Below are 12,109 nucleotides of genomic sequence, written 5' to 3'. Positions count from 1 at the left end.
AGTGTATTTCAGTGGATGGACCGATCAAGTGAACATGAACATCAACATGAAAAAGTAAATTTGCACACATCATTTATCAAGTGGGCTCATTTTTTAGCAAAAGATCTCTATTTTATTGAACTGTTATTCTTTTTAAAACACGACTTGTAAGAAAAAAGTTACAACAGATTTTATCGAATGTACTTTTTACACCATAGCCAAAGCTCCAATTTGGTTATGAAATGACCCGCTCTATCATTTGAGCCATGGCCACCCAAAAATGCAAATAACAATAAATAAATAAAAAAGAAAATAAAGAAGACTGAAATATATGTGTGAAAGTCAGAGATTTTTGGCTAGGCTTGTGTGATATTTTGTCTAATGTTACCAAGAGTTCAATACCCCTGGATCCTGAAATTTGTCTAATTGGAAATTTTATGTAGATTAATGAACCGCTACACAAATATCAAACAAAATTCCTCGAAATAGCCTTGGCAGTGGCTAGAAAAATTATTGCTGTTACATGGAAGTCTGATTCTCCCATTCCTTTAACCAAATGGTACACAGAGATGAACAATTGTGTCCCTTTAGAAAAAATAACATATAGCCTAAGAAAGTCATAAAAAACTTTTGTCAGAATTTGGCAACCTTACTTAGACTATGTAGGTGCAATTGTAATTTAACTGGTCTTATTGTGTCATGCCATGTGTCCTTTTGAACAAAAAGTAAGAGCAGGAGCTTTTTTTTTTTCGAGTGAGCAGGGGAGGGAGGGAGGGGAGGGAGGGGGCCAGTATTTGTCACATTTGTTTGTTCCATTGTTCTCTTTCTTCATTTGTAAAATGAAAATTCAAAAACCAAAATAAAATTAAAAAAAAAAAAAAAGAAGACTGAAATATAGTCACCTCCAGGGGCGATTTGAGGATCTGACCTTTGGGGGGTGCTCAGCCCCTGGGATGCAGCTGACATCCGTTCCTCACAAAGAACCATTAGGCTATTGAATTTAATACAGTTTTAAATTTCTTACAAAAGGCAAAGATTTTTCATCAAAGCATATATAACAAGAATCTGTGATAATCCAACTATGATCTATGTACAAGTTCCACTGACATACAATCCCACCACTGTATCAGCCATTTGACCAGATGAGAAGCTAATATCTGAAACCTATGATGTATAATGTTAATGATTAAGGATGGACAATGATCAACTTTTGTCCAAAATTAGTGAATGTAAACTGAGTGGAAGGTTCAGTTGACCACAGCTGTCTATTATATTGTGTCTCAGCTTTTTCTGCTTATTAAGGGATAAAAGACCGTATTGAACTTTAGACTATTTTTGGGCTATTTCTAAAAGCCTATGTCTTCTGAATGTGATTTAGTACTGTGTAAATATGATTTAGAATTATGTGCTGTCCATGGCATGGAGGAAGGTAGTTCATGTCTCATTGCATATTAAATCACATTTAGAAGGTATAGGCTTTTAGAAAAAGCCCAAAAATAGACTAAAGTTCAATATGGTCTAAAATATTTAGGGGGGCTTAAGAATGACCCCACTGGTCACCTCCAATATCTCAATTTAACTGTTAGTTCAAGTGAATGTTGGATCTAAAACTGGTCATTATTATTTGATTTCAGCCTCTTTGGTTTTTATATTAGAGTAAATTTACGGACACAATCCAGACTGAGATCATCTTTGAGCTTCGGGATGATTTGCTTATATCCCTGGTTTTAGGAAATGTATTCAAGCCAAACAAATAACTGACTAACCTACAAAATAACCACCATTTTTTAAAATCAGTGCTGGAATTAGCTGTTATAGATTTAATCTAATATAGATAATAGATAATATAAAAGTGACAGTCATAAATCTGCCATTTATTTTCACACGTGTTATGGATTAGTATGTATCACAGAGCTGAAACACTGCAGTAACGTCTACATACTGTGAGCAATGACTTTGTCGAAATAACACATAAAGACAGAGTTTAGAGAAGAGTTCCTCCAGCATTAAGAGCAGCAGTGGGAACACTCCAGCCCTGCGCTCCCTCCTCTATAAGTCACCCCCTCCTCTCTCCTCTCTGTCCTTTGAACAGCCAAATGAACAGAGGCAACATATCCCAGGAGAGCAGAGGGGAATCTATCTCTGACAGAACTCACCTTCTGTTATCCTATAGCCGAGAGAGAGAGAGAGAGAGAGAGAGAGAGAGAGAGAGAGAGAGAGAGAGAGAGAGAGAGAGACTGAGAGGAGGGGGTGGGGTGGGGGGGCTCAGGACGATGTGATACATGGATAATGGACAAGCTATTTCAGTAAAGGACTTTAACCCTTTATCAGGGAAGTGACTATTTTTGGTCATTTCTGAGTACATTACAAGACAGTGACAGCAACAGTTAAAGTGAGTCAACAATCTCAGGTCCAATGTGGTCTACAGGGTCTGTAAGGACCACCTCTGCATGAACAGTGAGTGTACCTGCTTTGTTAGGTACCATGAAGTAATGGTACTAATGTAAGGAATGATGTTCAAAGGGATAATGTGGATGTGGACAGGGGTCTGGATCAGCACTTAGGTTGGTCTAATGTTCTAAAATACATGTTCCTTCCACCTTACTTGTGTTTTTCTTATATGTTTTTATATTTACTTCTTGGATTTTTTTTTTTTTTTTTTTTTGCCGCTTACGGGTAAGGAACTAAAAATGGTAACTTCATTGACCTCAATTTTCTACATAACAAAAAATTTTGAAAAATTTCACAAAAGAAAGCGTCCATTTCTACATGAACAGATTTGGCTTTAAATGAATATGTTAAAGCTGCATATGACTTTTCGTCTGTAAAACCTGAGTCATAGCCTAAGTATCACAAAACTGTGTGTGTTTCTGTGATTACGCACCTGACTCTCTTCCCTCACGGTTATGTTTTCTTGTATTTTTTATGTGTGCTTCATGGATTTATTTATTTTTGCCACATATGGGGAGATCACTGATTTTCTACATGACAATAAAAATTTTTAGAAAAAATTCACAAAAGTAATAAAGTCTTGTTATATCCTTCAATAACACACTAGGGTTTCAATTTTGAATTTCAGACTATTTCAATGAGTGACCTATAAAGGGTTAAAGCTACAGTTTGTGACGTTCCTACAGTAAAATATCAACAAAACAACAGGCCTAGGTGATATATTTGGTTGACTTGTTTATTTATATTGCATCAAGTGCTTCCAACCATGATCAAATTCACACAAATACATAGTTTTCTAAAAGTGAAAAAGCCATGTCATTATTAATGTTACTTGCAGATGTTTCATTCTAGTATCTGTTAATTGTAATGTGAAAAACTTGTCAAGACACATAATTTATGCTAGAGTAACATCAGTCGCCATGGATAATTAAAACAGTAATATTTATTTATTTATTTGTTTGTTTGTTTGTTTGTTTGTTTAGCAGGGACAGTACGCATTAATGAACATTTCTGTAAATGTGCCAGTATTAGCAAAAAAGCTATTTTTCAACTGTTGTCCCTGGGTAAGATATAAAATATCAGCATTCATAAAATTAGAAATATTTTAAAAATTATGGCTGCACCCACACATTACACAGCAATAATTCACATACACAGTATACACAGTTAACCTTTAAGTATTAGTAAAATGCCAGGAGAGACTATAAGAATTACATTGTACCGCTATAAGATAACAAATAGGAATACATGCAAATAGAGATTAAAAAAAAAAAATCAGTACAAATGACTAGTAAAGATAGTAAATACAGCATTCAGAGTTTTATCTTTGGATTAGGGGTAAAATGAGGTTTATGCTATATTTAATTATGACAGAATTAATGTTTATGGTGCTGAGTGTTACATGTTAGTTTTTATGCAAATGAAGCAAGAGACTGGAGCAGATGTCGGCGAATAAAATAAAGCTGAACATGGCATTATTTTACTGAAATAGAGAGTATTTTTTATTTTAAAATTAAACAGTGTACATGTGGTGCACCCACTTCTTGGCTGGTCTGTGTAGATAAATAAATAAATAAATACTATCATTGTTATTAGTATTGTTACTATTATTATATTAACTTCCAAAAGTAATTTAGAAGCTCCTCTCTGACTTCAGTGTTCTGTTAGTTTCCAGACTATATAAATATCTTCTGTGGATGCCTTATTTGGACTATTGCGTCAACATTTTCATCTAATTGTGGATTTTAGATTTTGTAACCACTACAGATATTTTGTGAACACAATGATAGAAACATGTCAGACATTCTTTTTTTTTTTTTTTAACCTATTCTAGAAAAGGACTCCAGTTTATTAAGAGTTAACCCTCTTCCTAGTCAATTACATTCATGCACAAATACACACATACACACACACACACACACACACACACACTCCACCAGCGATGAGATGTCCTCTATAGTATCAAGTTTTCTTATGAAACCGATACAAAGACTGACCTTTAAGCCAGACCACTGATGCCAAATCAGCAATCTCTCGCTCGCTGTCACACACAAAGACACACACACCAATACACACATAGACGTGAACATGGAGGTGTTAACAGGCATCGCATCAGTGTGACTTCCTGGTTGGAGTCACATGACTAAACATCAGTAAAGCACTTAAATCCACCTGCCCAAACACTGTCATCATCTATCTATTAATGGATGAACAAACAGACACATGAATGAAAGAGAAAGCCTTAACAATGTGCCAAAATGACAACGTGTTGAGATAATAACAGGCTGGTTTCTTTACTCTGTGTCCTCTGCGAAGGCTGATACATGAACACATTCCCTGTGTGTCGACAGTCAGTCAACACTCTTCATATTCCAGCATCCAGGGTGATATCACACCAACAGAAACAGCAGCGAGCTAAGGGATTGTTGTGTGATCTTACCCCATTTGCTGTGTGAAAGACATTGTTTGTGGAGGTGTGAGACGAATGAGAATATCTGTACTCATAAATAGACCACAGAGGTGCTGTCAGCGGATTGAAGTCTGGATATATCTGACACCTGAATGGTGAAAATTTTTATTTGAATCTAAAAAATGGTGCATGAATAAAAGGGATGTTAACCCATAAAGACCCAAACATCCAGTGGTGTAAGAAAATATTCTGCAATATATCGCGATATTTCATTTCACAATACTGTATGGAAATTAAAAAGTACTGTATTGATATTTTTAGGTATTTATTCCAATGCAGATATTGTGGAGGTTCATTTTTTTGTTTTGTTTTTCTTTTTTGTTTATATTTTATTCATTATTATTAAACACTGTTTTATTAAATAATATTAGTTCCTTTGCTGGGATTGCACAAAAATAATGTTATGATGTTAGTTATAAACTAATACAATATGAACGTTTGAACAGGGTCTTAAACTGTAATGTCTGTAAAACGTAATTTAAGTTTTAACAGGAAAATGTTGTGATATAGCATTAGATCCTGTTGTGATCAAATAAAAATGTATTAAGTATTTGTGCATATTTCTGGTGTAATTCAATTCTTCAAGGAAAGAATAATTTTAAAGAAACAGACAAACAAAAAAATTGCCTTTTTAAGAGTATCACGATATATCATGATATATCGTATTGTGATTCTATTGTAATTTGTATCATATTGCCTGATTCTTGCCAATACACACCCCTACTGCTGACCAAAATCATTTACTGATCTAAAGTGTCTAATACCTGTTGATCCACTAATTTTATCAATACATATAAATAATTAGTGTAAAATACAGTTTGTCATCTTTTCATAGTCATCAGATATGACCCATTTGGACGTTCAGAGGCTCTGTAGTTACCGTGGAAACACCGTCATCTTCTACAACATTGATTCACCAGTAAAACCCATGGAGTTTGATTAATGACAGTGAATGGACAGACTGTTTTTAATGATATCTTTGCTGAAAATGTGACTTTTTCTTCAGTTTTCTCAGTTTTATAATAACCTTCACATTTACTCTGAATTTTTATGAACATCTCCAGTAAATACAGAAAAATACGTGGTTTACAGTGAAAAATGCGAAATACAGATGATAAGATTATAGTAAATGGTGGTAAATCGCATAAGAAAAGTTAAATAAAGAGAAAAATTCATTTGAGAATTGCCACAAATGTAACACTGGGTCTTTACGGGTTAAAGTCACAATAGAAGCTTTTTATGTGTGCATCCACAGCACTACCCTTCTAAACATGCATGCACAATAAAGAAACAGCAGATGGAACATAGAAACCCCAGCCAGTGAAAGATAAAGGAAAATGATGACCATCTGAGATCAATGCTGGGCCACTGCTCTCCAACCCCCATGGAAACATCAAAAAGATCAGTCGAAGCATCCAAGAGCTGAGCCTGCTTTGAAAGGTAAACCAGTTCCACTCTGAGACAGGCTACATGTTTCATTTCAACTGAAAAAGTACCAGCTGAATGTTAGAGCTGCCTAAAGAAGACAAATGTGGTGATTTTTAGATTAGGATGGTCCAAAAATTTTTTTTAAGATTCTCTGGATTAGAACCCTGCATTTGGTTCCATATCTGGCCAATTACTTCCGTCCAAATTTTATGCAAATTAATTAATATTTAGAGGCTGCACAAGACACGTGAAGATTGCTCTATAGCCAAATGAATAAGTCATATTAGAATAATTTGTAATTTTATTCTCAAAATCAAACTGCAACTCGCATAAAATGTTACTTAGAAAGTCCAGCAACCACTGTTGCTTTATTGAAATTACAAAAAAATGTTCCTGTGTTCTTTGACAAAATGTAGCAAGTACTGTTTCTGATCTTCATTTTTTGTTCGGCTACAGTTAAAGTCTTGAATAAGCTCCACCCCTCTTTCAGCATAATCATTTACAACTTTTCTGGAATGCACAGTTTTAGCACCTTCTGAAAGTCTTCATCATCAGCCCAGTCTTCTGGAGGAATTCTGAAGAATGTTTGTGGCAGATCCAACGTTTCAAAGAAACGCATGATGCTGGTGGTGACAAAATCCCTGACCTGCTTCCCTTCATAATCTGATGGATTTAAGGACATCCCAATGCTTTAGTGGAACCGAAAGAACCTTCATTTTCCATCATGTTGTGAACCATCAGCTGCTTCTGCTCTTGTGTCACACTGGAGTCCAAGAATGCCAGGACAACCAATTCTTCACTAAAGTACCACAGATGTCAGCAGCCTTACTTATATACATATATTGCTAGATGAAGCACTCAAACCTTGGTTTTGATAGGACTGCTGCTTCTCTTAATAGGTCAGCTCGGCTATGCTGAAAATGCAAAATTAGTCCATTTCCAGGAAACTTCCAGCAACTTGTGCACCCTCTAAAACACAGGTGTCAAACATGCGGCCCGGGCGCCAAAGCCGGCCCGCCAAAGGTTCCAATCCGGCCCGCAGGATGACTTTACAAAGTGCAGAAGATATTAATAGTCAAGGGCATTGAACTCAAAAATAATAGCACAATAGAAATAGAAATAATGACTCCAAATGTTCTTGGTTTGATGTGAAAAAAATACTGACATTATGCCTATAAATAATGGCAACACCAATTTTTTTTCTTTTTGATTTATTGCAAATAACATTAAATTCTGATATCCTTTAATAATAAAACTTCAATAACCTGAACAAATATGAACAACCTGAAATGTCTAAAGAAAAATAAGTGTAATTTTAACAATATTCTGCCTGTTTTGTGTCTTGGTAGATCTGATCTGTAATGTACATGTATGAATCATAAGTTGAGGCATAATATTGATACAATTTTTCTTATTATTTCTTCTTATTTTTCTTCAGAAATTTCAGTTTTTTCAGGTTATTCACATCTTTTTTGTTTGGATAGTTTGTAAAATGTAAACAATTTCATAATTGAATGTTATTTTTGCATATAAAAAATTTGGAGTTGTCATTATTTATAGGCTATTATGCTATTATTTTACTGGTCCGGCCCACTGAAGATGAAATTGGGCTGAATGTGGCCCCTGAAAGAAAATGAGTTTGACACCCCCGCTCTAAAACATCTCCTTTTTCTTCCAATTTTTTTTCCTAAATTGTCTTTTGAATGCCAAAACCTAACGCAGGGTTCTAATTGAGGTTATCTGAAACTTTATTTTTTACCATGATTGTTGGACCACCCTAGTTTAGATTAAAAAAAAAAAAAGCTTGGGATTTCAGAGTGAATTTGAGCATTTGCATCCATTTGTCATTGAAACAGTCGATTTGCCTGCGGAATGGGGAGAAATATTTGCATTGCAATGGCCCTGTCAGCGCACGAACAAACGACAGAAACAGGCGACGATGCTTTGATGCTGAGTTCATGGTGCTGCTGTGATTTGTGCAGGTGTTTCCCTTCTGAACATGCGTGCACACAGAACTATCCATCTTTGGAACAGTCCGAACCGTGGCATATTGCATTAATGAAAACAAATATGCGCCACTGTTAACACACATCTCCTTCAAATAACTCCAGTAAAATCCATGCCCATGGGATGGTCTGACAGGATCATGTGTAGACACGTGTGGATGCTGCTCCAGCTCTGATTGGCTGAGGCGGAGGTGACAGACTCACTGTAAAAGACATGTGATAGCACTGTAGCCTATACATATGTGTCAGTGCAGACCCTCTGTGGAGGAGAAGGGGGTCAAACCCACAGAAGGTGATTGGCTGGTGAGGAGAGTCACAGCATCAGCACATCCTTAACCCACTGCCCTTCTTTCTTCTTCTCCACCACCACCACCTCCCCCTCCACCTCCCCCTCCCCTTCCCCCCACTTGGCAGCATACTGTCCATGGCAGCAAGCAAGAAAGCACAAATGCCCTTACACCCAAAGCATCCTCTCTCTCTCTCTCTCTCTCTCTCTCTTTTGCACCCCTGTCTCTCGGCTCACATCCACCTTCCCATCCCCCTTTGGCGCCCCCCCTCCCTCTTTAAATGTTAAAGAATGCGACTTGTGAACGTGAGAACGCAAATTAATTAGATTGTCGATATCGTCTGGCGACAGATCTTTCCCCGAAAGGTGAAAAGGGGGTTTGAAAGGTCAGAAAATTGCAGAATTTATTACCAGGCGTGTTGTAGAAACTGCTTTGCTGGCTTGGATTGGATGAGTGTCAAGGACATGGGATAAAATCTGAACCTTTTTTTAGCAGAATGCGGTGGATTAACTAAGAATGGTATCCAACAATGAACACAATTTGGTAAAAACTCCCAAAAAAAATTGCATAGAAACCGGCGCGTAAAAGGCGCAACCATGCGGTTTCTCTCGCGCTCCCCGTTCTCAACATCGACCTCGTTGAACCAACCTTATCGTTCATGTCTCCGACACAAAGACTAGACAATACCCAATGTTTAAGCCAGTTGCAGCAGGTATAAGTCCACAGCCACATTAGAGAGGCTGCAGATAGATGGACAGGCTCTGCGAATTGGCTCAATGTTGTAAAGGACAAAGAGACATTAACCCTTTCATGCACAGTGGTCACTACAGTGGACAGGTATTCTCCAGCTGTTCTCTTATATATTCATGAGATTTGTTGTGGACACTTATGCATCATGTAACTTTGCTGTTCTGGATAAACCTGATCTGCAGTAACATGTTTGAGTGTAAATCAATTGTTATTAGATTGTAATCATCATTTTTTCTTAAACAAAATGCTTTTTTTTTTTTTTTTGGTGTATTATCTCCATGAAGTGAGTAATAACTAGTATTAGAGTATGTTTAAATATGAGAAAACATCAGATTAGTAGCATTAAAAGTGTTTTTATTTCATAGTTTACTCAGTATGACAGTAAATACACGTTTCTTGGCTTCAAAAATTAAACGCATCGTATCCATTTGAGTGGACATTTTTGCAACTCCATGAAAAATAGGTTCATAAAAAGGTGTCAATCACATTTATTTATTTTTTTCTTTTTTCATGCCCAAAGAATAAAAACAGGGCGGAAAAATCATGATTAAGGTTCTAATAATTCCTGCATGAAAGGGTTAATGAAAAAGGAGATGTTTGAGCTGTGGATGATGGACAGACTTGGAACAAACTGGCTCATACATGTCAACTCTGCAAAACCAGGCGGATTATAATAGGTTCTGCTTTTCATAAACACAGGTACTGATGAGTTGGATGTCTTTTACGCACCTGTCCCTGTGTCTCAGAGTGTTTACGCAGGTGATAAATCCGATCGGATGTGCTTGTGTGAAATCCCCACTCACCTCACAGTCGTACAACTCGCTGAGCTGTTCAATGATCCACTCCTCCAGGACCAGTCTTTTCCGCAGCTCTTTCCTGTCGTACTTCACCGTCACTTTCCCCTGTTTCTTCTGGACCGGGTCGTCTCCGGTAGTGATGGGGCCGGAACCCACGCATCCAACGCCGGGTGCGGATTGGAAAAAGACTCGGCTGCCGGCTGTGGGCAGAGGGGCACTAGTCTCGGTGCTGGCGGCCGACATTGCAGGATGTGAGGACTCGGTTATAAAGAAATGTGTGAATGAGTGGGACTGCGGTGCGGAGTGGGACTGCGAGCTGCACGGCAGACAGGAGAATGTGAGGAGCTTTTAAACAGCTGCTATTTAAAGCCCAGCGCCGGAGACAGCAGAGGAGGAGGAGCCAACACTGTAAAAAATGAACAGCCAAGCTTTTTTTTTTAAGGGAGGTTGACATTAATAAATCCTAATCTACAACAGGGGTGTCAAACTCATTTTGGCCATATTTAGCCCAATTTGATCTCAAGCGGGCCAGACCAGTAAAATAATGACTTAACCCTCCGGTATCCCGTCCAGTAAGGCCCTTACTAAGCACCAAGTGTGCCTTTTTGGCCCACTTGTGGAATAGTATCAAAATTTTTTTCATAGTTTGTTTTTAATTCTTTTACACTTTTTTTCTATTTCATCAGCTTGAGCAGTAAATAAAAATACCAAATACTCAATAACTTTCACATTTTTTAACCCTTTAAATGCTGTGTTTGTAATGTAAACAAACTTTTTTTTTTTTTTGGATGCAAAAAACAAAATTTTCCAAAAAAATTTTCAATACACTACATAAAAAGTGGATCACATATTATTTGATTTTTTCATCCTGGCATATGTCAATGATTAACTCCAACATTGGTTAATTTGCATTATTATTTTTGGCGCTAGGTCAAATATTCAAAAATACTAGCATCTGTCACCAAGTGTGCGTAAATTGCACACCTATAAATCAAACTATTAAATATTATATAATGAGTTTTTTTTTTTTTTTGCTCTAATTTGATATATATTTTTTTGTAAATCAAGGTCAGCCCTAATCATACATATCAGTTGGAAGAAATAGTGCGTTTTAGGCACACTTGGGAGACAGATGCTAGTCTTGTAATTTTCTTTTGTTTACAATGTGCAAATTTTAGTTGGTGGCCAGAATTTTAAAAATCATGCAAAAATGAACAACTTTTGAATTCAAACCTTATTTAAATTGTGAAAAATAATATGAAGTTTTTTTAAAACAAATTGCAAAGTGTGCCTAAAAGGTGCACCTGGATACCGGAGGGTTAATAACCTATAAATAATGACAAATCCAAGTTTTTCTTTTTGTTTTAGTACAAAACCCCCCCAATTAAATTATGAAAATATTTACAATTTACAAAAAAACAAGTGAATTTCCTGAAAAAACAAAAATTTCATTTGAAAAGTTAATGCAATTTGAACAATATTATGCCTCAACTTATTATCTATACATGTACATTACACACAGTGTTACATAAACATTTGGTAACAGGCAGAATATTGTTAAAATTTTGGAGTTTGGAACTAAAATTTGAACAGTTTCTACAATATTACATCTGTTATTATTATTAACACAACTACAAATCACAGCGGATCCATAAATACACAAAACATTTTGTAACAGGCAGAATATTGTTCAAATTGCACATTTCAGGTTGTTCATCTTTGTTTTTATTTATGTATTTATTTGCATTTTATTGTGGAAAAAAAATGTCTTGTAAATGTATATATTTTCACAGCGTTTTGTTATTTTTTTCACTTACATTTTTTCCACATAATTTTTCACAAAGAAAATTTGTAGTTGTCATTATTTAGGGGTTATTGTGTTGTTATTTTTACTGTAGCTCACATTGGTCTGTATGTGGAACCTGAACCAAAATGATCTGG

The 12,109-nt window shown here is 36.2% G+C and overlaps 1 protein-coding gene across 1 annotated transcript in view; it reads right to left on the bottom strand.

Annotated features, from left to right (window-relative positions):
- Positions 1-10,510, bottom strand: part of ppp1r14c (protein phosphatase 1, regulatory (inhibitor) subunit 14C) — a 46,547-nt gene extending 36,037 nt beyond the window's left edge. Inside the window, exon 1 of the mRNA XM_030128438.1 lies at positions 10,175-10,510. Coding sequence (XP_029984298.1) covers positions 10,175-10,411 — 237 coding nt within the window. The 5' untranslated portion in view covers positions 10,412-10,510. The remainder of the gene's footprint in view (positions 1-10,174) is intronic.
- Between the last annotated feature and the right edge of the window lie 1,599 nt (positions 10,511-12,109).

Source organism: Sphaeramia orbicularis, chromosome 24 (genome assembly GCF_902148855.1).
Source record: "Sphaeramia orbicularis chromosome 24, fSphaOr1.1, whole genome shotgun sequence".
Lineage (NCBI taxonomy): Eukaryota > Metazoa > Chordata > Actinopteri > Kurtiformes > Apogonidae > Sphaeramia > Sphaeramia orbicularis.
This window is presented reverse-complemented; position numbering and strand designations above follow the sequence as displayed.